Source organism: Chelonoidis abingdonii, chromosome 13 (assembly GCF_003597395.2).
Source record: "Chelonoidis abingdonii isolate Lonesome George chromosome 13, CheloAbing_2.0, whole genome shotgun sequence".
NCBI lineage: Eukaryota > Metazoa > Chordata > Testudines > Testudinidae > Chelonoidis > Chelonoidis abingdonii.
In genome coordinates, this window is record NC_133781.1 from 17,243,937 (window position 1) to 17,267,646 (window position 23,710).

General features: G+C 46.9%; 1 protein-coding gene across 5 annotated transcripts in view; it reads left to right on the forward strand.

Annotated features, from left to right (window-relative positions):
- Nucleotides 1-403: 403 nt before the first annotated feature.
- Nucleotides 404-23,710, forward strand: part of FBF1 (Fas binding factor 1) — a 32,841-nt gene continuing 9,534 nt past the window's right edge. The window contains exons 1-20 of one of the 5 annotated variants that reach the window (XM_075071790.1): nt 404-460; nt 2,232-2,351; nt 2,791-2,818; nt 3,700-3,741; nt 4,105-4,195; nt 4,758-4,818; nt 5,793-5,843; nt 6,872-7,016; nt 8,126-8,209; nt 10,175-10,288; nt 11,072-11,207; nt 12,273-12,406; nt 13,867-13,969; nt 14,103-14,546; nt 15,844-15,921; nt 17,510-17,604; nt 20,065-20,114; nt 21,385-21,432; nt 21,564-21,719; nt 23,510-23,610. In XM_075071790.1, the coding sequence (XP_074927891.1) occupies nt 2,349-2,351; nt 2,791-2,818; nt 3,700-3,741; nt 4,105-4,195; nt 4,758-4,818; nt 5,793-5,843; nt 6,872-7,016; nt 8,126-8,209; nt 10,175-10,288; nt 11,072-11,207; nt 12,273-12,406; nt 13,867-13,969; nt 14,103-14,546; nt 15,844-15,921; nt 17,510-17,604; nt 20,065-20,114; nt 21,385-21,432; nt 21,564-21,719; nt 23,510-23,610 (1,964 nt within the window). In that variant the 5' untranslated portion in view covers nt 404-460; nt 2,232-2,348. Of the gene's footprint in view, nt 471-1,826; nt 2,352-2,790; nt 2,819-3,699; nt 3,742-4,104; nt 4,196-4,757; nt 4,819-5,792; nt 5,844-6,871; nt 7,017-8,125; nt 8,210-9,139; nt 9,170-10,174; nt 10,289-11,053; nt 11,208-12,272; nt 12,407-13,866; nt 13,970-14,102; nt 14,547-15,843; nt 15,922-17,509; nt 17,605-20,064; nt 20,115-21,384; nt 21,433-21,563; nt 21,720-23,509; nt 23,611-23,710 lie in introns of those variants that run through there. The other 4 variants (XM_075071789.1, XM_075071791.1, XM_032792885.2 and 1 more) reach the window with 4 other exon arrangements.

Genomic DNA, 23,710 nt, shown 5'->3' on the forward strand with positions numbered 1-23,710 from the left:
CTAGATGATCATAATGGTCCCTTCTGACCTTAAAGTCTACGAGATTCCCAATGCTCAGCGCTGGCCCTAGGCAGCCGCAGACGCTGCAGTTAGGTGCTTCTCTCTTCCAGGCCATGGGTTTAAGTACCTGAGAGGCCCACCCCCTGCAGCAGGGACCCCCGAGTCCCATGCACCGCTCAGCTAGCATTATTCACGCAGAAGGTGCAGCCTGCATGATTTCAGAGGCTGTTCAGCAGCTCACCGGGACCCGGGAGGGGACTCGCATCAGCCCCAGCAGCTTCCCCACTCCCTCCCTCTCCCTTTCCCGTTGAGCGCCACCGAGGGAATGCTGGGAGATGTAGTTCTTTTCCTGCTCCAGAGCCGGCTCCGCAAGCAAGGAATTGGCCAAGGAACTACAACTCCCGGGGTGCCTTGGGATCTCGGCTCCTGGAGTCCCGGGCAGGATGCCTGCGGCCGGAGGGTGAGCGCTGGTGCCTTGTTGCCTGTCTGGTGGGGGAGGGGGATACACTGTATCATACCCGGGGAGAGGGGGTGGCAGTCAGCCCGCCCCGGGGGGGAGGAGGGGGTGTTCTCTGGCGCTGGAGGCTGGGCGCTATGGTAACCAGGGTCCTCCCCCGCCGCGCTGCGGGCGTTATCCGGGCCGGGGCCGGGCCATGGAGCCTGAGCCGGGGGAGCCCCCCTGCTAGCCAGGGGCAGGGCTCTAACGCCATCAGCTCAGCTGCTTGGGGGCGTCACCTTCTACACCAGCCCATGGCTAGTGGGTCAGTGTCTGAGCCCCTTGAAACCCTCCAGCCCTTCCTGCTGCTGGAAGGGGCTTTTCCCTCTGTTCCCCTCCTGCCACCTGCTGCTCTTCCCTCTCCACCCGCCTCCCTTCCTCTGCTGCTGCTCAGAGCTTTCCCCAGGAGCAGCAGGGTGAGTGACACCCATGCCAATGGCTTCAGTTTCATTGTTGCCCAGGGGGTTCTGAAAAGCCCTGGTGGAAATGGAGGCGACTGTAACATGGACGGCCCTGAGCAGTAGCTGGGGCAATGGACCCGTCTGTCTGCAGACTCAGGAAGAGATCACTGATCCGAGGGCTAGAAACACTCCTGAAAGTTTGCACAAGCTGCTAAACCAGAGTCCTCCATTCACCAGAGAAAGTTGCTGCTTGCCACTGGCAAGTGGACAGTGGGTTTTAACTCCTGTAGGAGGCACTTGCTTCCAGTCGGGATGGCAGCGGTAATGACTTTCATGAAGTGTGATCTAAATGTTGTCTGCAGGGCCTGTGTTTGCTAAAGAGAACATAGGTCACAGACAAGACCAAGGCCCAGCATTCAGGGTGCCATCCTGAGCCAAGATGTATGTGGACATATCAGGTCCCAGCATGCAGTGCTCCATGTTAATCCAAGCGGTAGATGCATGTTGTGCTTGGGAACTTGAAGCCCTCACCCCTACTTCAGGGTTACTTGAATCAAGATGGAGCTGAGCAGGGCTTGCTGTTGCTGCAGGCTGTATTCTGTGTAATAAAGGGCTGCTTGGGTCCAGGAGCATCACATGCTGAGACCTGCAGTCTTTTCAGTCCACATCTGGGAATTACTAGACTGATCAGATCAAGAAGCAGCATTGCATGCTGGGATCTGGAGTTTCTGTGGGCTCTACCTCTTTAAATCAAATCAAAGATGATTATAATCTGCTCCATTTTATACAAATTGAATGTGACTTTCCCAATCCTGGCAAGGTGCCCATGGGGTTCACAGCTGAGTGAAGTTTGGGTATGTCTACCTTATAGGCAATCAAAAAAATGCTTAATTTAATGTGAGAGGAAGGATACTCTGGGGTATTGGGCACAGCAGATAATGTGGATTATTCCCACCCCTGACCCTGGCTTGCCATTTGACCTGATTTACTTAGCACCCAGATATTAGTTTGGTGAGTATTTGACAAGCAATCCAGAAAGATAAGCAGACAGGCAAATCACTGACACTCTCTCTGTGCCTAAATGTACATGTATGAAACAGGAATAATCACTTTTACTCACCACACAGGTATATTTCACGGCTTAATTAACTTGTTAATGGCTTTGAAGCATTTTGTGGTTTTCCTAAGGAAATCACTTTATTCTAATGAGTGAGTTTGAGAAAGCAGAGAGGTCGAAAACTTGACATGTCTCGATTGGAAAAGGAATTCCATTTCACAAAGCTCCTGTTGAACATGGAGGTGAATCAGGAAGTTTTAACTCTCTCTTTCCCTAGGTGAGGCTCAAGTATATCTGAGTGCTGTACTAAAGGATTCTACAGTATGTGAAGGTGAAGACGGAAGGGCTGTATAAACTGAATCACTGGAGAGGGAGAACTGTTGGAAGCCATGAGATGGTAAGGATAAAGTAAACACTATTGGATAGCAGTCTCATGTCCTCTAGAACAGAATCACTTTGATTTCATTTCCATGACATGCACTGGCTCAGGTGTGCTGGCAGGTTTTGATGGAAATCCTGTCTGCTCAAAAGGAGCTGTGCTGGTTGCAGTCTCCTATAGTAATTTTTGTTCATTACCTGGTGCAGACTCCATTGAGGAGGATTTCTAGTGTTGTTTGGGGTTGTGTGGAGGAGTCTGACTTCCTAGATGGATGACCCAGAGTTCTCTGTGGTGATTGTGACATTTCAGATATGGGATGAATCTGGCCCATGAATTATCTGAACTGCCGTTCTGTGATGCAGAATTAACATCTTGCATGAAAAGTCCAAGTTAGACAACAAGTCTTGCTCTCAGTGCTTTTATTCCTGTAACAAGGGAACTTTTCTTTTTCTGTTAGGCTGCAAAACCCAAGAAAGGTTTAAAAGGTATGTACACTTGTGTGTTTCTCACTACGATACCCTTTGGGCTGTTTTGAGAAGAGGTAGGGTAAAGATACGCCAATGCTGAGGGGTCACTGACACACCCACAGGTACAAGGGGGAATCCTGGCTACTGGCTTCAGGTTCCTTGTCTCCAAGATATGAACATGCAAAGTGTTCATATTGCTTGTGCTAAGGCATTGCTGAATCAGCCATGAAATTCAGCTTCCTCTTAAATCAGGCAACCTTGCACACAGGGGCATGTTTCCCCTCCCATGAGGAAGTATGCAGATCCAGTGGAGACTATACCTTTATCAACCTCAACTTGTTCTTTTCCCCCATCAGCCTCAATTCCCTGTTGATATGACAGAGGCTGGCTTCCCCCCCCGCCCTTCCCTCCCCCCCCCCGTTGTATGCTGATACAGTACAGAACAGCTTCTGGCTTTCTAAGCCTTCCTGGGTCCTTCACATATTTTAGAATGAGAGCCTCATTAGATTACTTTAATCTCTGCATGTGCCCAGTGACTGAGTGATGGGGGGCATCTTGCAAATCCAATAAAGAAAGAAATCCCCTACTTTGGGCCAGGTGAGGGCAAACTTCTCTATTGAGAGCCCCATCTGGGCCACGCTTTCTTATGTTCACAAGATATCGGCTGAAAACTTGGCCCCATTGAAGTCAATGGAAATTTTGCCATCGACGTCAGTCGGGCCAGGATTTCATCCATCATCTTTAGGCTGAGCAGGAGGAACCCCAAACCTTATGCTGATGATTCATATGTGCTTGAGATTGGAGGCTTTCGATTAGACCAAGTGCTGTCTGAATGTATGTTTTTATCCACATGTTGCCCAGCTCCCCTGATGGGATGACCTCGCTCTGTTTCATTCTAGGTTCCATCCAGGACATGCTCAGTGACCTCCTGGGAGATGATGGTAAATGCTCTTTCACTGACATAGAAAAGGTGCTTTTTTCCCCTCATGTGGATGTAGAGCTGGTGAGACATGCTGGCTTGGCAGTCTTGGAGAATGAAGCCTTCTGTTTATTCATAGAGCAGCTACAGCACTGGCTGTGAAAGCACAAACTTCTCCTGCAACAGTGCATCAACTCTGTCCTGTAGGGACCGCCTCTCTGTAAAAGGGATGGTTAATTTCCATGCAGTCCATTCAGTCCTTGGCTCCTCAGCTGACATGGACATCAGTGCAGAAGTGGGGTTAGCAGTGAAGGTGGTACTTGATATGCAGCTTTTGGAGCAAAGGTCTGGAGCAAGTTCCATGTTCTCCATGATTTATTTCTAGATGAAACCCCCATTAAATCCAACAAGCCTTCCCAGCACTGTGGGGGCAGTGGAAGGAGATCTAGGGATATCGTCTCCAAAGTCAGCAAAAAGTGAGTACGTCTGAATCACACTATTAAATAAGAGATCAAAGATGGAGACTTGGCTGCTTGCTGGTGTCCCTGCACCCAGGAGCTCCTCAGCCATGTCCTGTGTTTCACTTCTTGCCTCTAGTCATTTATTTTGAGACTTTTCAGTTACTGCTTTAGGGGGAGATTTTTCAAAGGCACAACTAGGAATTTGGTGCCCAGATCCCACTGGCTCTCAAATCTCCATCCCTCTGATGGGTGTATTCTTCCCTCAGCTGCACCTGCACCAGCCTACTGAAATAATAGGAACCCATTTAATAAGTTTATGCAGGTGATGCTGAGGGCAGCATTTAGCTCTGTCTGAAGAAATAGCATCCTAGCACTAGCATAACTCCACCTACACTCCTCTTGTAAGGGTCAGAATAACTCCCGCCCTGCAGGGATGTCTCCCAGTCTTCTCTCCCTGTGAGTGTCCCAACTTCAGACTGCAGATGGCTTTGGCAGTAACCTCCCGCCTGGCCGCCTTTCTTGGGATTGTGTGCCGCAAGTAGCAGGGCAGTTCCTAATCCTCCTGTCTCTGTTGCAGCTCCGTTTTGGAGGATGGTGTCTTCAGCAAGATGGCTGCAGAGGAGGGTGCAGGAGCAGAGGTGAACAAAGGCCTGGGGGTGCTGGGAAGGAGGAGAAAGAGTGTGTGAGTGAGGGGAGTTCCTAATGAACACACAGAACCAAATTCCGCCCTGCCGGAATGTCACTGAAGCCAGCTGAGTTCCCATAGGGATTCATTTAATTCTAGGAGTCCCATTGACTGCAGATCTTAATTGGACGTCCCTCTAGTTGTTGTAAAATGGGGATGGATGGTGGGAGAATGAGAAGCTAACATCCTAGTTGGTGCTGAACTCTGGTGGATGACTGACTTTGTCTGAAGAGCTTTAATCGTATTCCAATGTATCACAAAGCACTGTTTGGTGATAAGAAAACCTGGATTTTTGCTTTGCTTCCTGGTATAGTGTCACTTCCACCAATCAGTCAGATTTCAGCAAGGAAACAAAAGTTTCTTGGCTCAAGGATTTCCCAAACACTCATGTTCTCCTAAGGAACTGAAAAATTCCCAAGCCTCAGAAGACACATAATGAAAGGCTCTCAAAGCACTTTACAGACAGGACTGAAATAGGCCTTACAGTGCTCCTAGGAGTTGGGCGTGTATTATTACCCCTGTGTTACACATGAGGAAAGCTGAGGTGCAGAGAGCTGAAGTGGCTTTCCCAGAATCACAGTGGATGAGTGGTAGAGTCAGGAACAGAATCCAGAAGTCGTGACTCCCAGGCTCCTTGTGTAACTTCTGTAGACACGCTTCCTCCACAGTAACCTGGTCAGTCTGCGTCGCTGGTGCTTTATTTTAAACGCAGGCAGGATTTACTTACTGGCGCATTTCCACTTTGGACTAGATGTAGAATAGATGGCATTTAACAACGAATGCAGAGTGTGCCATGGCAAGTGAAAATACGTAAGCAAAATAAAAACATGCCTTTTATGTGGATTGGGCTTTCTTGAGCCTCCTCTGGTGCTACATGCTTCCGACTGCGTGTTAGAGTGATCTCATCTCTCCTGACTTTTCATGCAGGGATCCGACCTCTCAGATGTAGACCCACAAGCTTTGCTGGAGACCCTGAAGGTAAGTGAATAAAACATCACTAGTCTTAAAACTTCACTGACCGTGGCTGTGATGTGCTAGAACTAACCTCGGACTTCTGCCTGTTGGGGTATGCCTCCACTGCAGTCAGAGGGGTGACTGCAGCACATGTAGACATACCCAGGCTAGCTTTGATCTAGCTAGCTCGAATAATGATAGCAGTGAAGCCGCGGCAAGGCAGGCTAATGGCTCGAGTACATACACAGGAACCCAGGCAGACTTGTACAATCCCTGTTGCCACCTCACTTCACTGCTGTTGTTACTCGATCTAGCTAGGTCAAAGCTAGCTTGGGTGTATCTGTCTATGCTGCAGTCACACCTCTGATTGCTGTATAGACAGGCCCTTGGTCTGTCGCCCTGTGTCTCTTAATCAGTGTTTAATTGTAATCTCTTCCTCCAAGAGCTTTTCTTCATCGAGACCCATGTTGTGTCCTTGGTTTCTGGGACCTCTTTAGATCAGCACTTTGAGACCTGACAATGAACTTTAGGTGTATGCAGAAGACTCGCAGCATCAGGCCTCGGTTTATTTTTCCTCTTTAAATATTTCGTAGCCACATCCAGTTAAAAACCTCCCCACTGGTGAGTATTGGAAAAATAGGGAGGCGAGTACACTTGCTGGCGTTGACATGTGCTTTTTGTGGCACAGTCTTTGCCGGGCCCTATGGCTACCCAAGGTGAAAAATGCAGGCTGGGCAGATCTGCTGCCCTTGCTTCTCTGGGGAGTGATTTGGACTAGAACTGGACTGGGAACCAGGTTTGGGATGAAGGTCCACTGGCCACCCTATGGATAAATCCTTCCAGAGCGGACAGCAGGGCCCTGAGAACACCGTCCCTGGCCAGCAGATCAGAAAGGTGGCACATCGTGCAGCCCAGTTTTAGTTTAAATGTCCATATTCACGTGTTCAAGAATATCCTCTCAAAACAAGGCAGTCGCCACATGCTCTACTGCCTGAGCACCAGGGCATCAGCTCAGTTCTTCATGCTCCCATGTATGTGCTTTTTATCCCCAGGAGATGGATGACATGGAAGCTGATCTCCTAGGCATAAAGAAGTCTAGTTCTGGGGCTGGGAGGACAATGGCAAAGGGTTCCGAGAAATTTGACTCCTCAGGTGATCTGGCAAAAACTTCAGGGAAGCTAACGACTGTTGAGAAAAGTGAGTGTGATGAGCTGCCACTCTGCTAGCTCTTCCTTTATACCTGGCCTGGCCGATTGCGAAAGGGCCTTGAATGAAGCTGTTGCCCTCTGGGGCTTTGAATATTTGATTCTAGAATATCCTCCAGGACAGGGACTGTCCCATGACCAAAGCTGGATTTGATCTGTTTTACACCTGAACCGGGACCTAGAAATATGTTCAGTGGCTCACGTTTGTGAACATTAAAAACAGAGTTTTGTATGCATTTGTACAGCGCCTAGCACAATGGAGTCCTGGGCCATGTCTGGGGCTGCTCAGCACTACAACGTTATAGTAAAATAGTGACGGTTCCTTTCCTAGAACCAGACCTTGCTGCTCACTTAACGTGCAGTGATAAACCTAGGGGCACCCAGACTTTGCCCAGCCAAGGGCCACACAGGCTACTTGTCCAGAGTCTGTGGGTTGCACCTTAGTGAAGCAGACTCTAGCTGTCATCCTCTTCAGACACAAGTGCCGCCCCAGGAATCTACAGGTCCCAGTTTGCAGTGATCTCTGCCTGCATCCAATCAGACAGGCTGCCCAGGTGGGGATGGCACATGGCTCACCGAGACCTGTAGACCGTGTGGCACTGTACACCTGCGTTAAAGATGTGTGTGGCTCTGGATCACATTGTAGCACTATAGGTGGCATACGACCTGCCAGCATGCCTCAGCTGTGCCTGGAAACACTTATAATAAATCACCATGAGTACTGAAATCCAGCCTTTTAGGGTGGGCCTGCTCCCAAACAGATCGTGTTCAAAGGTGGCCAAGTTTTTGGCCTCATTGGTTATAAAGGATCCATCTACAAACTAAGGATCAGGATCAGAACACCACAAGAGGGGAGATGTTTGCATGAAGAGCCCTCGCCAAAGATATTCCACCCCTTGAATCCCTCGGGGAATTGTCTTGTTGTATGCATGCTCAGGTTACGGCAGAGAGTAAAATAGGCTCCTAGCTGGAAAGGTTAACCCTGTATTTACTCTGAATAGATTATTTCTATACCTGTGGGGGGAGGAGTGGGGAGAGCATGGACAGTGAAGAGACTCTGCCTCTCTGTCTGCAAACCCCCCTATCTCATGGTTTTTGTAGGAGAGTCCACCACTGGAATTGAAAAGAAACCTCTCTCCACTCCCACCACCCCCCAGCGGCAGTACAAGAAGTTTTCCTTTGAAGGTAGGATTTGGGAAGGTACAGTTGTGCGCACTCACAGCTTGACTCTCACCTTTAATTTACTGGGAAATTAGTAGATCTTCATCTTCTTTAAGGAGAAGTTTGCTGCAAGAGTCAAGGGGTAACAGGGCACAGACAGAGTCTTTCTCCTCTAGATCTCCAGTTTAAACCTCCTCCAGCTCAAAGTACAACGAGGGTGACCTGTGAGAAATGAGTTGCTGATCTCCTACTGCGGTTCCTAATGTGTCCATAGCACAAAAATCAACACTAGGATTGGTAGAGAGGCCAAGGACTACATGAGCCATGAACACCGTGTACCTTCTCATGCCCAATGGTGCCCTCTACAGGTCGGGGTTGAGACAAACTTGGCTCATGGGGCAATGTGAGAATCCCATACATCAGGGGTAGGCAACCTATGGCAGGCGTGCCAAAGGCGGCACTCAAGCTGATTTTCAGTGGCACTCACGCTGCCTGGGTCCTGGCCACCAGTCCAGGGGGCTCTGCATTTTAATTTAATTTTAAATGAAGTTTCTTAAACATTTTAAAATCTTATTTACTTTACATACAAAACAGTTTAGTTATATATTATAGACTTATAGAAAGAGACCTTCTAAAAATGTTAAAATGTATTACTGGCATGTGAAACCGTTAAATCAGAGTGAATAAATGAAGACTCGGCACAGCACTTCTGAAAGGTTGCCGACCTCTGCCATACATGTTCTCTAGGCACCACTCTCCAGCACTAAATTCACGTAAATCTTGCTGCCAAATGTATATGAGGGGAACATAAGGTAGAAAGAACTCTACAGCAGCTTGTCACGGTAATGCAAAAAAACCATGCCATAGAGATAAAGGAATGTGGGGGTGTGAATTTGGCTTCAGTTCATTACTCTGCCTTGCATCTTCTCTCTCCCATTTCTCTTTACTCAACAGACGATGAGGATGAGTCTAAAAAGCAACCACGTAAGAGCATAGGGAACCTGGCTTAAAAAATATCCTATAGTGGGGTATATGGGTGGGCTCTGGTCTTTGGATGGGATTCCTGGGAGTACCATATTTAGGGTTATATTGTCACATGTCTTTTTAAATGATGATCTGTGTAACACAAGGAGATCTTTGTATAGAGTGTTTTATAGAAGTATAGTGCTTGACAAGCAATAATTTAAATGCCTCCCACCCCTGTGAGCAAGGTAGGTATTATACCAGCTTTATAGATGGTGAAACTGAGGCGCAGCACCTGGAAATAGAATCCATGTCTCCTTATTTTTCCAGCCCTATGCTTTAACCAGGAGGTTATGCTCCCTGTTCTAGGGCCTACTGAAATCAGTGGAAAGAATCCCAGTGACTTCACTGGGCTTTGGATCAGGCTGTCTATGGGGCTGAGATAATGTGAGAACTGGCCTCATGGCATTTCCATATCTGGACAGAGCAAGTGCAAACAGAGGGCCCAATCTCAAGTGATTTCAGCCCCATAAATGATCCCTTAAGGGAAGACAATAGGGTAGAAAATCATGAACGTACATAGAACTCTTGAGATCCTGGAGGTCACCCAAGTCCAGAGAGATTCAGGTATAACGGGTTCCTTGCAGAATCTGAACTCACAGCTGTGTTTTATCACCAGTGGAAGCTGCCATCCAATAAATAGGCATTTTGAGACTGTCCAAATTCACATGACATTGACATTGAGGTCATAGGAGAGATCCAAGACTTTATGGCAAAAATAGGCTAAACTGTCTTTCCCAATGATAATATAGCTCAACCTGCAACTCCAGGTACCCCTAGGAGGAGTTCGGGACCCATTGAATTTTGCCCGTGACTCCAACAGGAGCAAGATCTGGCTCATGCAGAATCCCCAGTTACAGATGGTGGTCTCAATATTTAGCTCTTTGCAGATAGTCCAGCTCAAAGAAGACAGTTTCCAAATGCCAGTTGTTCTTTCCCCGTTTATTCTCATGTGCTGATTGCCAGATTTAGACGATCCTTTGGCAGGGCTTTTATCGGATGAGGAGGAAGATGCTGTTAAGAAGTTACCTCCAACAGGCACCAAAAGTAGCCCTGAAAGACATACTGGACCAGCCAAAGGTATGGAGTCATGCTAGAATTATACTCTCTCCACAGAACTAGTTTGGGCTGCTCCATAATTTGCTTCAGTAGCAGGAACACCCTGCTTTTCCCACCTTTTAAATCGCTGACCTGTCAATTTTATGGGGACTCCCTGAGTATCAGACATTCTCACTATCACCAAGCAGCACAGTAGAGTCATGAACTGACCTTTCACCTCTGTGGACTTGGGTTCAAATCCTAGCTTTAGTCTCACCCCTAATGAATTTTTAATATCTCTGGGGTGGCCCAGGATTGGGATAGTGAGGGCACTGCAGGTCAAGCTGGGGTTCTGGTGGTAGAGCGGCTGGGAAAGAGGGGAACATCCAGGACTAGTATAAAGGGAGGTGCTGGGAGCGCGGAAGCAAAGTCTGGAGTAGCCAGGGCTGCCATAGGTCTGAGATGCGTTGGTAGGGCTGGGGGCAGACTGGGGTAGCAGGAATCCTACAAAGCAGGATTGAGAGCCTGTAACATCCCCAGCGCTGGCAAGTGCTAAATAACGTCTCCTTGTTAATGGTCACCAAATTCATCCAAAGATGCGTTTTACAAAAGAGCAAGAGAGTGTGCAGCAAAGCAGCGCACTAATGCTTTGTTGCTTCCCAGTGATTTGTTCTTTGGCTGCAAAAGAACCATTTACGGGCGATGGCGTCAAAGATCCCAACAATGGGACGAGCGTCATGTGTGATTTCAACTAGTGCTGTAAACCCAGGGGCCTCTGCTAAGAAAGATCTTCCTTCCATTTAACAGGGATCTCTCTCTCCTCAGTTCCTGGCCATGCTGTTGCTCCCGTGCGGAGGAGAGAGGAGCTGACATTTGAAGATGATGGGGATGACCTGATGGACGCTCTGGGGTTTGGCGAGAGTCCGAGGGGAGAGCTGAAGCAGGAGAGAAAAGGAGAAGAGTAAGGAGTTGCTAGGAAATCAAGTACAGAGTGACTCGTGAGCTAGTCACGCTGAGTTTCAGTCATTAAGTGCCTGGGATTGAAAAAGAGCAGAAGAATATTACAAGTACTTTGTTACCCCAGAGCTTTGTGGGCATGAGTCACCTGAGCTGAATCACTGCTATGACTATTCTGTGTCGCTGGAGTGGTCTCGAAGGCTGGGTCTGCACTTAAAAATTATATCAACCTAGCGACGTCCCTCGGGGCTATGAAAAATTTCGCCCCCTGAGCACTATAGTTAGGTTGACCCAACCCCTACTGTAGGCATGGCTAGCTCAGTAAAAGACCTAGCTACTGCCTCTCTGAGAGCTGGATTAGCTACATTGACAGAAAACCCCTTCCCTCAGTGTAGGAAGCGTCTGCGCTACAGCAGCTTCGTTGCAGCACTGCAGCTGTGCCGTTGTAGCGCTTGTCGTGCAGACAGGACCAAAGCCATGGATACGGGGAGGGGAGGAGGAGGGGCACAGTACTGAAGTTCTGATCACACATCCAGTTCTACTTTGGGCTTATCTACTAAAATGAGCAGCTATGAAATAGTTAACTTTGTTCCCATGTAAACTGTTGTGATTGTTAATTATTTATATTGCAGTCACATCTAGGAACGTCACTCCTGGTGGCCCAGGACCCCATTGTGTCAGGTGCTGTACAAACACAGCACAAAAGAACAGTCCCTGCCCCAAAGAACTTCCAGTCTAAGTAACACCCTGTTGAGATGAACAGGACCAAATCTCATCCTTCAGAGCTATTGTTTCAGGCTAGCTGGGTGCAGACTCATTCAGAGTCAGCACTGGAAATATTTCCTTGCCACTATAAGGGCTAGAAATTTAATTTCATAGATATATAGGTATTAAAAAAAAAATGAACCAGAAGCAGGTCAGACTGAGAGAGACATGCTGGAAGATCATGCTAGCCACTCCCATGTCAGCTCCTGAGCGCAGCCTTTTTTGCCAGCATAGGGAGACAGACGGGGCTTCAGTGATTTCCACCCCCGCCTAGACACTTGTAACTCTTTTTGCTCTCTGGCAGGGAAGAGCCCCGCCCTGCCCGCTCCAAGCTGGAGGAGTTGTTGGGCAATGGGACCGCAGCCAAACTCCTGGAGCGACCGATTATGGGAGAACGCAAGGAGTTCAAACTGGATACAAAATACCAACAGCAACCTGGTGAGTAAGGCCAGAAACCTGCTGGTTTAGCAACACTGTGAAAGGTGGCAATTTTTTGCGACGTTTCTATGCTGGTAATAGCCCTAGTGTAGGTGCAGTTATAGCAGCATAAAAGTGCTTTTGCTGGCATAGCGTATTTTGCTCGGGGAACCAGTATAAGCTATACCAGTAAAAGCACTTTCATGACTGTAGATCTGCATTTGCACTGGGAGGCTGTGACCTACTCAAGGTATAATCTAGACTAATGAATAGCTCTGTCACCCTTCCTCTCTTACCTGGCGTGAATCAGTCTGGAGTGCTCCCAAGCAGCCGCCAGCATGTAAGTTACTCCTAGCTGTGTCTGTCTGAGCTGCAGCCAAACAGCCACATCTGGGCTCATACCAGCCTTGAGTATAGTACAGGTGACCCCAACTCACTCCCAGTCTTCGATTTTCCCCTAGAAATGTATGTGCTGTGCTGCCTAGCCTGCTCCTGGACAATACAGGTGCATTAAGTCCTTAACGCTTCAAGATGATAATATGCCAGCTTATTATTTCAAGTAGTTCTTCAGACACTTCTATTTAAACACACTGGACTAGATAAAACAGTAAAACAAATGTATTATGTACAAAGAGAGAGATTTTTCAATGAATAAAGTAACGAGGCATAGAAGCCAGAAATGGTTACATGAAAAGTAAAGATAAAACGCAACTAGTGCCTAACCGAACAACCTGTGTTAAATTCAAAGCAAAGTTTTTCTCAACACATGCATTCAATAGTCTTACTGGCCAAACTTTGTAGGCCAGGACCCCTTCTTCTGTTTAATGGCTGCTTACTTTGTCCCTTCTTGTACGGTGAATCAATGAGCAGAGAGGAGAGGGTACCTTGGGCACTTATTCCTCCTTTTTATAGTGTCAGTCCCCCTCTTGGAAAACATTTCCTGCTGAGATTCAGGAGACAGCGTGTCTATATGTAAGGCTATTTCCTGCTGGCTTTCCCCACCTGTTTGAAACTCCCTTTGTCTGTCTTCCTGCTTGATGACTCTGTTTATTGCTTAAATGCAAATTAAGCAGAGCACACATCCTTTGTTTGAGACAGACCTGTTTGCTAGCCTCAGTTGGAACGTGTGTTAACAACAGCTTACAGGGAAATCTGATAACTTTACATACAATGTTGCTGCGCATATTTTATCAAGACAGCATTGACCAGCAAATTATGAGTCTTCAAATGATACCTCACAGGACATCCCTTGTACCAAGATGGTTGCAGTAGGGCGTTGACATGGGATATGTTCTGTACTGGTGTGCCAGCATAACAATACCAGTATAGCTAGAAGAGCCAATTTTTCTAGTGTCGGGAGGGCCTACGCAAATTACAGTGAAACTCCCAAACAACAGACAAAAGCGAGAGCATGGGAGTGGGTGGTGATGGAGCCTGCTTGCTTCCTGGGGACCGACTTTAGTCTCCCTGTCTCTAAACAGATAAGGAAACCATTTGGGGCGATGAGGATTTCACCTTCGGGGCCTACCAGCCCACCCTGGCCTCCACACCTGAGGGCCGGCAGTCAAGACGACAGCCTGTCAGGTATGTGTTTGTATATGATGCCTGCCTGTGTCTTTTGCCACACTAATCACCGGGCCATGCTGCCTCCCAGCAGGGAGCTGCCGAAGTCCTAACACTCTCAGCTTTGTGTGTCTGTCTCTCGCTCCCGTTGCAGGTTTTCAGCAGAGAATATCAATGAACTGAAAATGGACCAAAGGTCCAAACCAACCACTCCAGCCACCACAAGCCCCATGCGAGGCAGTAAGACTGGCGCTGACTGGCTGGGCTTGAAAGATGAGGACTTTATTGATTTGGACCCTCCATCTCCAGTCAGGGACGCCACCAAAGGTAGTCCTGCAACAGCCTCTTTGAACACACCGTCCAGCTCCTCAGCCACCAAGCAGCCCAGTCCAGCCAGCCAGCTCCTTCCTGGGACAAAGTCAGCTGCAGAGGAAGCAGCAGCGAAACCCAGACCACTTGAGGAGGAGGAGGATAGCTGGCTGAATGACGCTTTGTCTCAAAAGAAATCCCAGTTGCAGGGGAAGGTCAAGGAGAAAAGGACTGGGCCCTCGGGCTCCCTGAGACAGGACGACGAGGTGGACACAATTACTGTTACCAGGTAAAGACGTGCCAGTGGGCTGCTTTTCAGAGGTGTAGAGCTCCTGCAGTTCCCACTGGCTTCACTGGGGGTTGCGAGGGTTCAGCACCTCTGAAAATCAGGCCATTCTTAAGGGCCCAACTTTAGGCACTCAAATGTGACTATTTTTGCCAACAGAAATAGAAGTGGGATAAGAGCATAGGACTTCCTAGTTTCCAGGTCAATGCGGAGTCCAGACTGTGCGGCCTTTCATTGCAGCTGCGAGGGACATTACGCAGGCTGCCATTGTAACTGTGTAAAGGCTACAGTGATTTACTCCAGGAAGCCTGGGTCAACGATCCAAAAGCCACCAAAAATTCAAACCAACTCTATTTTCTCTTCTGCCTTTTTCTGATTTAGTAACTCTTGCCCTTAACTTGTAAGTTAGAAGCAAAGTCCCTCCACCCTTTTTCAGTTATATGAGTGTAGTTGCTATGGTAAGATTACTAGCATGAAAAATATAAGAAAACTAAGGAAATTCCCAGGCAAAAATCTTCATTAACGTAGAGTTACAGCTGAAAAGAAATTGGCTATGGCTTTTGCTGCCCAAAGCAGGATTGATGGCTATAATTAGGAAGAGTCTGTCAGACAAAAATGAAGTATCTTGGTAGTGTGTAGTCACAGTTTACTGTTGCATGCATTTGCTCCTTCAGTCTTTGCAATTAAGGACAAGTCTACACTGCGAAATTAAGTTGATTTAATCGATGTTGACACAGAGCCACTGCAGTAATTAAATAGTTTTTGTATGTCCACACTAGCTCCTTCTGTTGGTGGTGCGTGTCCTCACCAGGAGCGCTTGCTCAGTTTGTCAGCGTGGGGCACTGACAGCTGGAGCCCCGCTGCCCGGGGCTGACAGCCGGAGCAGTCTGATGTAAGCAGCACAATGTCTACACTGACACTGCATCGACCTAACTACATCGACCTAAGCACTACTACTCTCGCGAGGATGGAGTTATTAAGTTGCTGTAGTGGGCAACTGACATCGGCAGAAGCAACATTGTAGAGTAGACGCTTACAGAGTTAGGTCGATGTCGTAAGCTGCCTTACATTGACCTAACTCTGTAGTGTAGGTCAGGCTTAAATGTTTCAAACCAAGTGAATGCTGAATACTTCCATAGCTCTGTTAGGAGGAGGCGATTGCTTTTGACAGAAGGGAGACCTTCATTGTCTTTGAGGTTGCAAGATAGAGTTGTAGCTGACACTGGAGGATTGTGGCCCCCTCACTGTCCATTTATATTAATATTCTTTGCTCTTTCATATAAGTGACTCTTGTTTTCAGCCAACCAGCTCCCTCTGTGAGAGAACCTCGGCGGTCTGCTGTCCCAGAAGATAAGTCCACCAGGATGGAAGACTCAGGGTATGACTTCACTATACCTATACCTGCTAATCTGCCTTTTCAACAGGAACTGCTGACATGAATTAAAATGATGTCAGACATGAGAGTGTTGGGGGTCAAAATGGGGTAAATAAAAAACAATTTAAAAAATTTAGTTTTTTTTATTTAAATCGGATTTTTAAACTTAGATGTTTTTGATTTACATTAAATACATATTTTGTAAAATAAACCTATTTAAAATTAAATCTGAAACTGATCATTTATGTTAATGCCTAAACTTCTTATAATTTATTAAAATCATTTACATTAAATACAAACAGAATTAAGAAGTACGTGTTTGTTGTCAAATTTTAAAAAAAGACCACTGAACTGGTGGAAGTCACTGGCTAAGCGTATGGAACCAGAGTTTGTTGAAGTGCTAAACCAGCTTTTGACAATAGTGTAGCCTCTTCTGCATGTGCAGAGAGTATTTTCTTCATTTCAGATTATTCAACTAGTTTAATTCAATGACTAGGTCATTCAAAATTAAGAATCTTTCAACTTTTGGGAGTTGAGAAAACAGAAAACTTGTTTTCCTCTGTCAATCTAGGAATAAAAACTTGATTTGAGACAATGAGATCTACTAGTTCTAAAATCTTGCAGGACATGGTGACCAGAAACAATCAGTTGAATTCGCTAAATACAGATAATACTTGCTTTATTTAATAAATTAGTTAGTTTGAAATGCAAAATATGTGGTGATTAAAAAAAAAATTCTTATTTATCCAGCACATTTAAGATCATTTTATTAAATTAAAACCAATTAAAATTCTGGTTTTGTACATTTTTAATTAAATTTAAATTTCCATCCAAACAGAGCTTGATACAAATCACAAGTAAAAAATTAATCATCAGCTAATAAATAAATAATGCATCATTCACCATTTTCTAACATAAAGAAATGTAAAAATTAAGACTCTCTGAATAAATGTAAGTGTAAGCTATATAATTGCTTAACTAAATATGTACAGATCTAGTGCATCCTTCTGAGTGGCAAAAAGAAGCACCAAATTTAGAGTCAAGCCTATGCAATTCAATATGTTTGGTTACCAACCAATGAGAATCAGCTTTTCTTTGGGAAAATAATGAAGAAGTACAAATGTTAAACATGATTAAAATCAATTATTTAAATCAAAGTTTCCTGCTTGCTCTGATGTAAATGGATGATTTTAAATACTTTGATTTCCTGGTTACTTATCTAAATGATTTTGATTTAAATCAGTCCACCCTGAATAAGGGGAGGCAGGAAGAGAACTTTGTGGTGGCTTTTGATTGATCTAAATCTGTGATGTGCTTGAACAGTGAGATCGGGTGCAGTATGTTTTAAAGAAAAATCACCTTGGATTGATACCTCCAACTTTTCACCTTTGAACGCCATCCCTTTGTGACTCCACATGCAGGAGTCCGTAGGCCTGGTGCTGTACAAAACTGCTGATTGGATGTTTGGTGAAACTCTCTTCTTACAAAAGCGATGCATGTTAACTGGAAAATACCCCTTTAATCTCTCTTTCCACACACGCCCTGCTGTGGGGCTATAATGGCATTCCTAGTTACTCTATGCATCCCACAGGTATCCTGTTCCATGGCTAACCACTCAGAAACAAGCCTCATCTCTTACATCTGAGTCTGGGAAAGGGGCACGTCCTGGAGACACCAGTAATGCCGGTATGTTTCACATCCCAAATCAGCCCAGCTATTGGGGAGGCAACACACACTGCTGATGCACCTAGCTGAGTGATCAGGAGCCATAGAGAGACATTGTGTAACCTGGAGGATTCCCAAAATATACTCTCTCTCCCCAGATGGGGAATACAGAGTTATATCTTTTAAAGTGAAATAATCTCTGCATCATTGCCCTTGAAGTTGAGATGAAAATGGGGAAAAGATGGGCCTAGCAAGGCTTCTGAATTGTGTATCAAAAAGGTCTCATTACGAAATCCAAAAAGCCCTAACATGTTTGCTGTGCTGTCTGTAGGGACCTTTGAGGCTTGTCCCACAAATAAATGGTAGATAGATGTGTGGCTGATCATATTCTCTCTCTCTCTGTCTCAGTGAGAAGGAGTCAGATCCTAACCGATCTCAGCCCCCTGCCACCTCCACACTCTCTGAGTTTGGACAGAGTCCTCTCCTGTTACAGCCTATGGGTGCTAGTTTAGTGTCTGGCGTAGCTTCTCTTCATGGCTCCTCTGGTGCTGAGGAACGGCCAGACCTGTGCAGCCATGCTTTCCTTGACACGCTAGCAGCCTTCCTCAGTCATCTCTGCTCTTCATCCTCCACTTCCACAGTTTGGTCACCTCCTTGGATTACCCCACCTAAACATTCAACCTCATCCTTTCACGGCTTTGCATCCCGGTCTTAGCCCCTTAGGGTATGTCTACACAGCAGAGAAAAACCCACAGCGGTCCTGTGCCAGCTGACTCAGGCTCGCAGGGCTCTGGCTGGAGTCCAGGCTGTAGGATCCTGCAATGAAATAGCCTCACAGCCTGAGCCAAGTTGGCAGGCATGGGCCAGCCGCGGGTGTCTAGTTGCTGTGAAGACACACCCTCATTGTTCTACCCACCCCGTCACATACCATGCAATGCAGGGATGTGGGAAGGTGGGTAACCATCAGCCATCTGCAGCCACCCTGTTATTCCCATCTCAGTGCCAGCTGTTACAGAGCATTGCCCCCTGTTGGCTTATATGTGTAACTTTTCTCCATGAAATCTACCGTAGAACCTCAGAGTTACAAACTCCTCAGGAATGGAGGTTGTTCATAACTACGAACAAAACATCATGGTTCTTTCAAAAGTTTACAAGTGAGCATTGACTTAACACAGCCTTGAAACTTCACTATGCAGAAGGAAAATGCTGCTCTTAACCATCTTAATTTAAATTAAATAAGCACAAGACGCAGTTTCCTTACCTTGTCAAATCTTTTTTTAAATGTTCCCTTTATATTTTTAGTAGTTTACATTTAATACAGTACTGTACTGTAGTTGTGTTTTGGGGTCTTTTGTCTCTGCTGCTGCTCAATTACGTACTTCCTATTTCAAATGAGGTGTGTGGTTGACCGGTCAGTTGGTAACTCTGGTGTTCGTAACGCTGAGGTACTTCTGTATTAAAAGAGGTTGGACATTTATATAGTCGGGAAGTAGCAGACAGTGGCCTCAGTCGTGTGTCAAAGGAATGACATCAAAGCCAATGGGGGTGGGAGGTATTTCCCATTTAGGTGGCCAGGTGATATTGGGTTGGAGCCTGGAAGGAGCACATAACATCAAGGGTTCAAAGCAAATGCGTGTGGTCAGTTGTGTGACTTGAGAGCAGCAGTGCAGGCTGTGGGAGCCAGATGCTGGTGAGAACGAGATGCCCCTTTCGGTACTGCCAGAGGGCTGGCACGTCGCAGAGGAAACGCACTGGGCTTCTGCATGGAGGGTGATGACAGCTGGTTCAGTCTCACGTGAGGTCAGTAATCTGCCTCCTGTCTGGAGGGTGGGCACTATGATGAGGCTGGCCAAGCAGGAGGAGTTTGAAGGAGGGTGCAGAAATGGTGGCTCTTGGGTTGGAAGGGGAGAGCTTGCTGACCCTTCCAGGACCCTGCACTGCAAGCCTGGGTCCTTGGGCGCAAGGACTACAATATAGCCTGATTTCCTAGAGGTTGTGGGTCCTAGTGATTTGGAGGGGTTGTGAACGAAAACCAGGTCAGTGCTGCATATCGAGCACCTGCCATGTGTCAGTCCATATGCACGGAGTAGAAATCTGCCCCAGTCAGCTCCTTGGCAGGGACATAGAAAGGCAGGTGAAGGGATGAATGTGCCTAAAGCATTCAAGGAGGCACTTGTGGGGTCCAAGGGTTTAATTAAAGTGGCATCTTTCTTTAGTGCCTAGAAGACCTTCCAGCCCCTCACGGCTGCACTCTGCCCATGTGGTCTCGAGTATGTGCCCCCCCTACTGCTTCAGTGGCTGGAGCTCTTATGACACTAGCATGTCCTCCTCATGCTGAAGCAGCACACCTACGGTTAGAGGTGGAAGGGCTTCATTTATTTCTGCTTCCAATGCTACCGTCTCTCCGCTCTTTACATTGAAAATGCCTAAATCCACTGCCATGTCTGAGTGTTAAATGTGTTGAATTTTCACCACCTACAGCTTCTCTCCAAGGACATCCAGAGGGTCTTGGGTTTCCCACACTAACTCAGGTAGGTGTGAGATGCTACAACACCAACCATGGTGTATTGGGGAGAATACACCCCTACCTGTACAGTCATTTTTCAGTGGCTAAAATGCAGGAGTAGAAGTGGGAATCAGGAGTCTGCGTTCTGCTCCCTGCTGTCTCACTGACTGGCTACGTAACGTGACCTCGGGCAAGTCACTTATATTCTCCACGCTTCCATTGCTTCAGCAGTAGAAGGGGTGAAATAACACACCCTTACTTCCTTTCCACGAGTCCTGTGAGGTTTTAATGAGTGTTTACAAAATGCTTTGAGGCCCTTGACTGGCAGTGCTCAGAATATACATATGAGTGTAGTAATTTATAATGAGACTTGGATTCTAGCTAGTTATTGGGTTTTACATTGCCAGGTTTTCTTAGTTTTGAGGGGTGTGTGTGTGTGTTTAAAATTTATTTATTTTTTAGCAATTTAAGGGGGGGAATTATCAAAGCTATTAAAATGAGTGTCTCCCGCAATCCTTACATAGCTTTTAACCCTCACTGAGAAGCTGAAGTTAGGCCAGGGGTCGGCAACCTTTCAGAAGTGCTGTGCCGAGTCTTCATTTATTCACTCTAATTTAAGGTTTCATGTGCCAGTGGTACATTTTAATGTTTTTAGAAGGTCTCTTTCTAGAAGTCTATAATATATAACTAAACTATTGTTCTATGTAAAGTAAATAAGGTTTTAAAAATATTTAAGAAGCTTCATTTAAAATTAAATTAAAATGCACAGCCCCCAGACTGGTGGCCAGGACCTGGGCAGTGTGAGTGCCACTGAAAATCAGCTTGTGTGCCACCTTCATCACGTGTGCCATAGGTTGCCTAACCCTGAGCTAGACCGTCTGGGTCCTTTTCATTTCCTGCCCTCCATTGTGGGTGGGTGTGTTTTAATTAAAAGGAATTGATCTTGTTACTCCTGAGCCCATCTCAAGCAATAAGACCAAACTAAAGACCAAGTCTGTTCCATTGCCTGCTCTGGGACAGGTGGGAAGTCTCCTGTCCTGCCCATGCTGCCTTCTGGGACAAGACCCTTTGGAGGTTTCCTAGAGAGAGAGTCTTCTGGGAGGAAGGATCCAGATTTGCAGCGGGGTAAGATCAGAGAAGGACTGGCAGGCCTAGAGGAAGGGTGCAAAGTAGGACCAGAATTAATGGCAGCCATTGTAGGGGTTTTCCAGGCTCAGTAGAGTTAAGATGTTCCCCACAGGGGTGGAGGCCTTTAGGAGGAGAAGGTGGCTGAGCTTTCCCTTGTTTGATTGCAGGTTGCCATGTCTGGGGCTCCTCTCCAGCAGGTTCCATTGCCACAGCAGGTGAGGACAGGGCATGTCTTCTGCAGAGGAGGACACTGCATCGTGCTGGGCTGACGGGGTGCTTCTGTCACTCTTCATTCTAAAAGGGCTTGGTCTTGTTTCTCCCACCCCTCGGTGCTCTCCCCTTGCAGCTCCTGCAGGCCGAGCCCCTGGCCCTGAGCTTGCTGAATGCCAGTGAGTACGAGAAGAGGCTGGTGGCTTTGCAGGCACAGCTGAAGGAGAATGTGGCAGGGCACCAGGCGGAGCTGCTGAGTGCCCAGACTCGCCTCGCCGAGCTGGAGAATCAGGTGAGGGACCCAGCCTACTGGGCTGAGGGCAGAGGCAGGATTGGCCTCTCTGTATTCACGCCAGCCTTCCCACTGGGGCCAAGCTAGGAGTGATCATACTGGGCTGTGATAGTAACAGTTAGCAAGGAAATACCTGGGCTCCAAAGGGCAGCAGGATTAGGGGTGCCAGAGACGTGGTTCATCCCTGCCCAGAGATAGGAACTGGGTAGGTAACAGAGGGTCTGTCTGCTGAGGGCCGCAGGGAGGGCTCACAGAGATGTTCTAGCCACACCCCTCATAGTAAAGCCTCAAGATTCCTGCTTTCTGTGCACACCTGCTGGCTGCCACCCAGTGAGCTACCCCTGCACTAAGGGTGAATGCTGACGTCCTCCATGTGCACTGGTTTGCTCTGCAGGGACCTGACTGCAAGCCAGCTGACATCCCACAGGATACAGTCTGGACTGTTGAACCACTGGGTCCCTTTAATTCTCTAGCCCAGGGTGCTTTTTACGTTGCTTTGCTAGTGACAAGCAGCCTCTCCAGGTTCTGCTCACACACAGCCATTACAAGGAATGCGCTCCCAGCCACTCATGAACTACATACAGGGCAAATTCCCCAGCCTGGTGCCCCAGGAATGTGCATCTGGCACTGCTCAGGACCCCCCACCCCCAAACAGTGCAAGCTCGTGAAAAGTCCGTTATTCCATCAACGGGAATGATTATGCACCAGCCTTTGTTAATCTGAGTAGAGATTCCCCAAACACTTCAATCAAAACACACTGGTTTACGTAAAAGAATAAAACAAGTTTATTAACTAAAGAAAGATAGATTTTAAGTGAATATAAGCGGTAAAGGCATAAAAGTCAGAACTGGTTACAAAAGAAATAAGAGAAATACGCAAGCTATTTCCTGACCTAAACGTTACCAATTTAAATCAGATTTGAAAGCAAAAGGATTTCTCTGACCGAAAACTTTCAGCAGTCCATGCTGACTGGAAAGCCTTGCAGTTTGGACCACTCCCCCAGTTCAATGATGAGTCTTTTTCAAGTGATCTTGCTGCCATGAGTAGAGGTGGCCAGATGCCTTTCCCGCCCTTTTCACTGGAAAAGTCCTTGCTCGTGTAACCCCGGTCGTCGGCGGGTGGGATCGAACCTGGGACCTGTGGAGCTTAGTGCACGAGCCTCTACCGCTTGAGCTAAAAGCCAACTGCTGTTAGCTAAGGCTGTAGAGCAAACTCGTTGTATCTCTCTCTAAGTGATCTCGGTGTCACTAGAACACCACACTCAAGAGGTGTGTGGGTTACACTGGGACATAGAGCATGTAGCTCTATTGCATATGTGCCCTGCCAGCTGTCCTTCAGACGCACTGTAAATATCTGGTTTATAACTCTCCTGCTGGTGAATTTCTAATTGAACAAGTAAAGGCCTTTTAGCACCTACCTGATGTGCCGGTGTGCCTTTGTCTTTGAGAAAATGGTCTGTTTAATGGAAGTGATGGGCTCAAGAAGGAACTGTTCCCATTACGTGGCATTAATTCATATGGCATCAAGTACTACAGTACCCATTTACCCGGAACTACAGTATAGTTCAGTAACAATCCTAAGTAAAATCTCATAGCTCCATGTACAATGCTGATACACACATTTTAACATGACAATGATGTGCAGTAGATTATGTATTTTCAAATGATACCTCCCAAGGCATACTTTGTACACAATATATCATCATCCTATAGAAGTGGTGAGCATGGGGTACAGTGTTTCACCCCAGCCAAGAAGGGTCTTTAGCCCATCTTGGTGACTTTCCACATCAGGTGCGGAAGCTGGAGCTGGAGAGGAGTCAGCAGAAGCTGCTCCTGGAGAGTCTACAGCAGCGTCATCAGGAAGACTTGGAGCTCATTGAAAATGCACACAGGTATCGTGGGCCTACACCCCAGGTACATGCACACCAGCAACATGGACCTTTGCCCCCACACTCAGGGTCCTGCCGGATGCACAGCGTTCCTGGGGTGCGT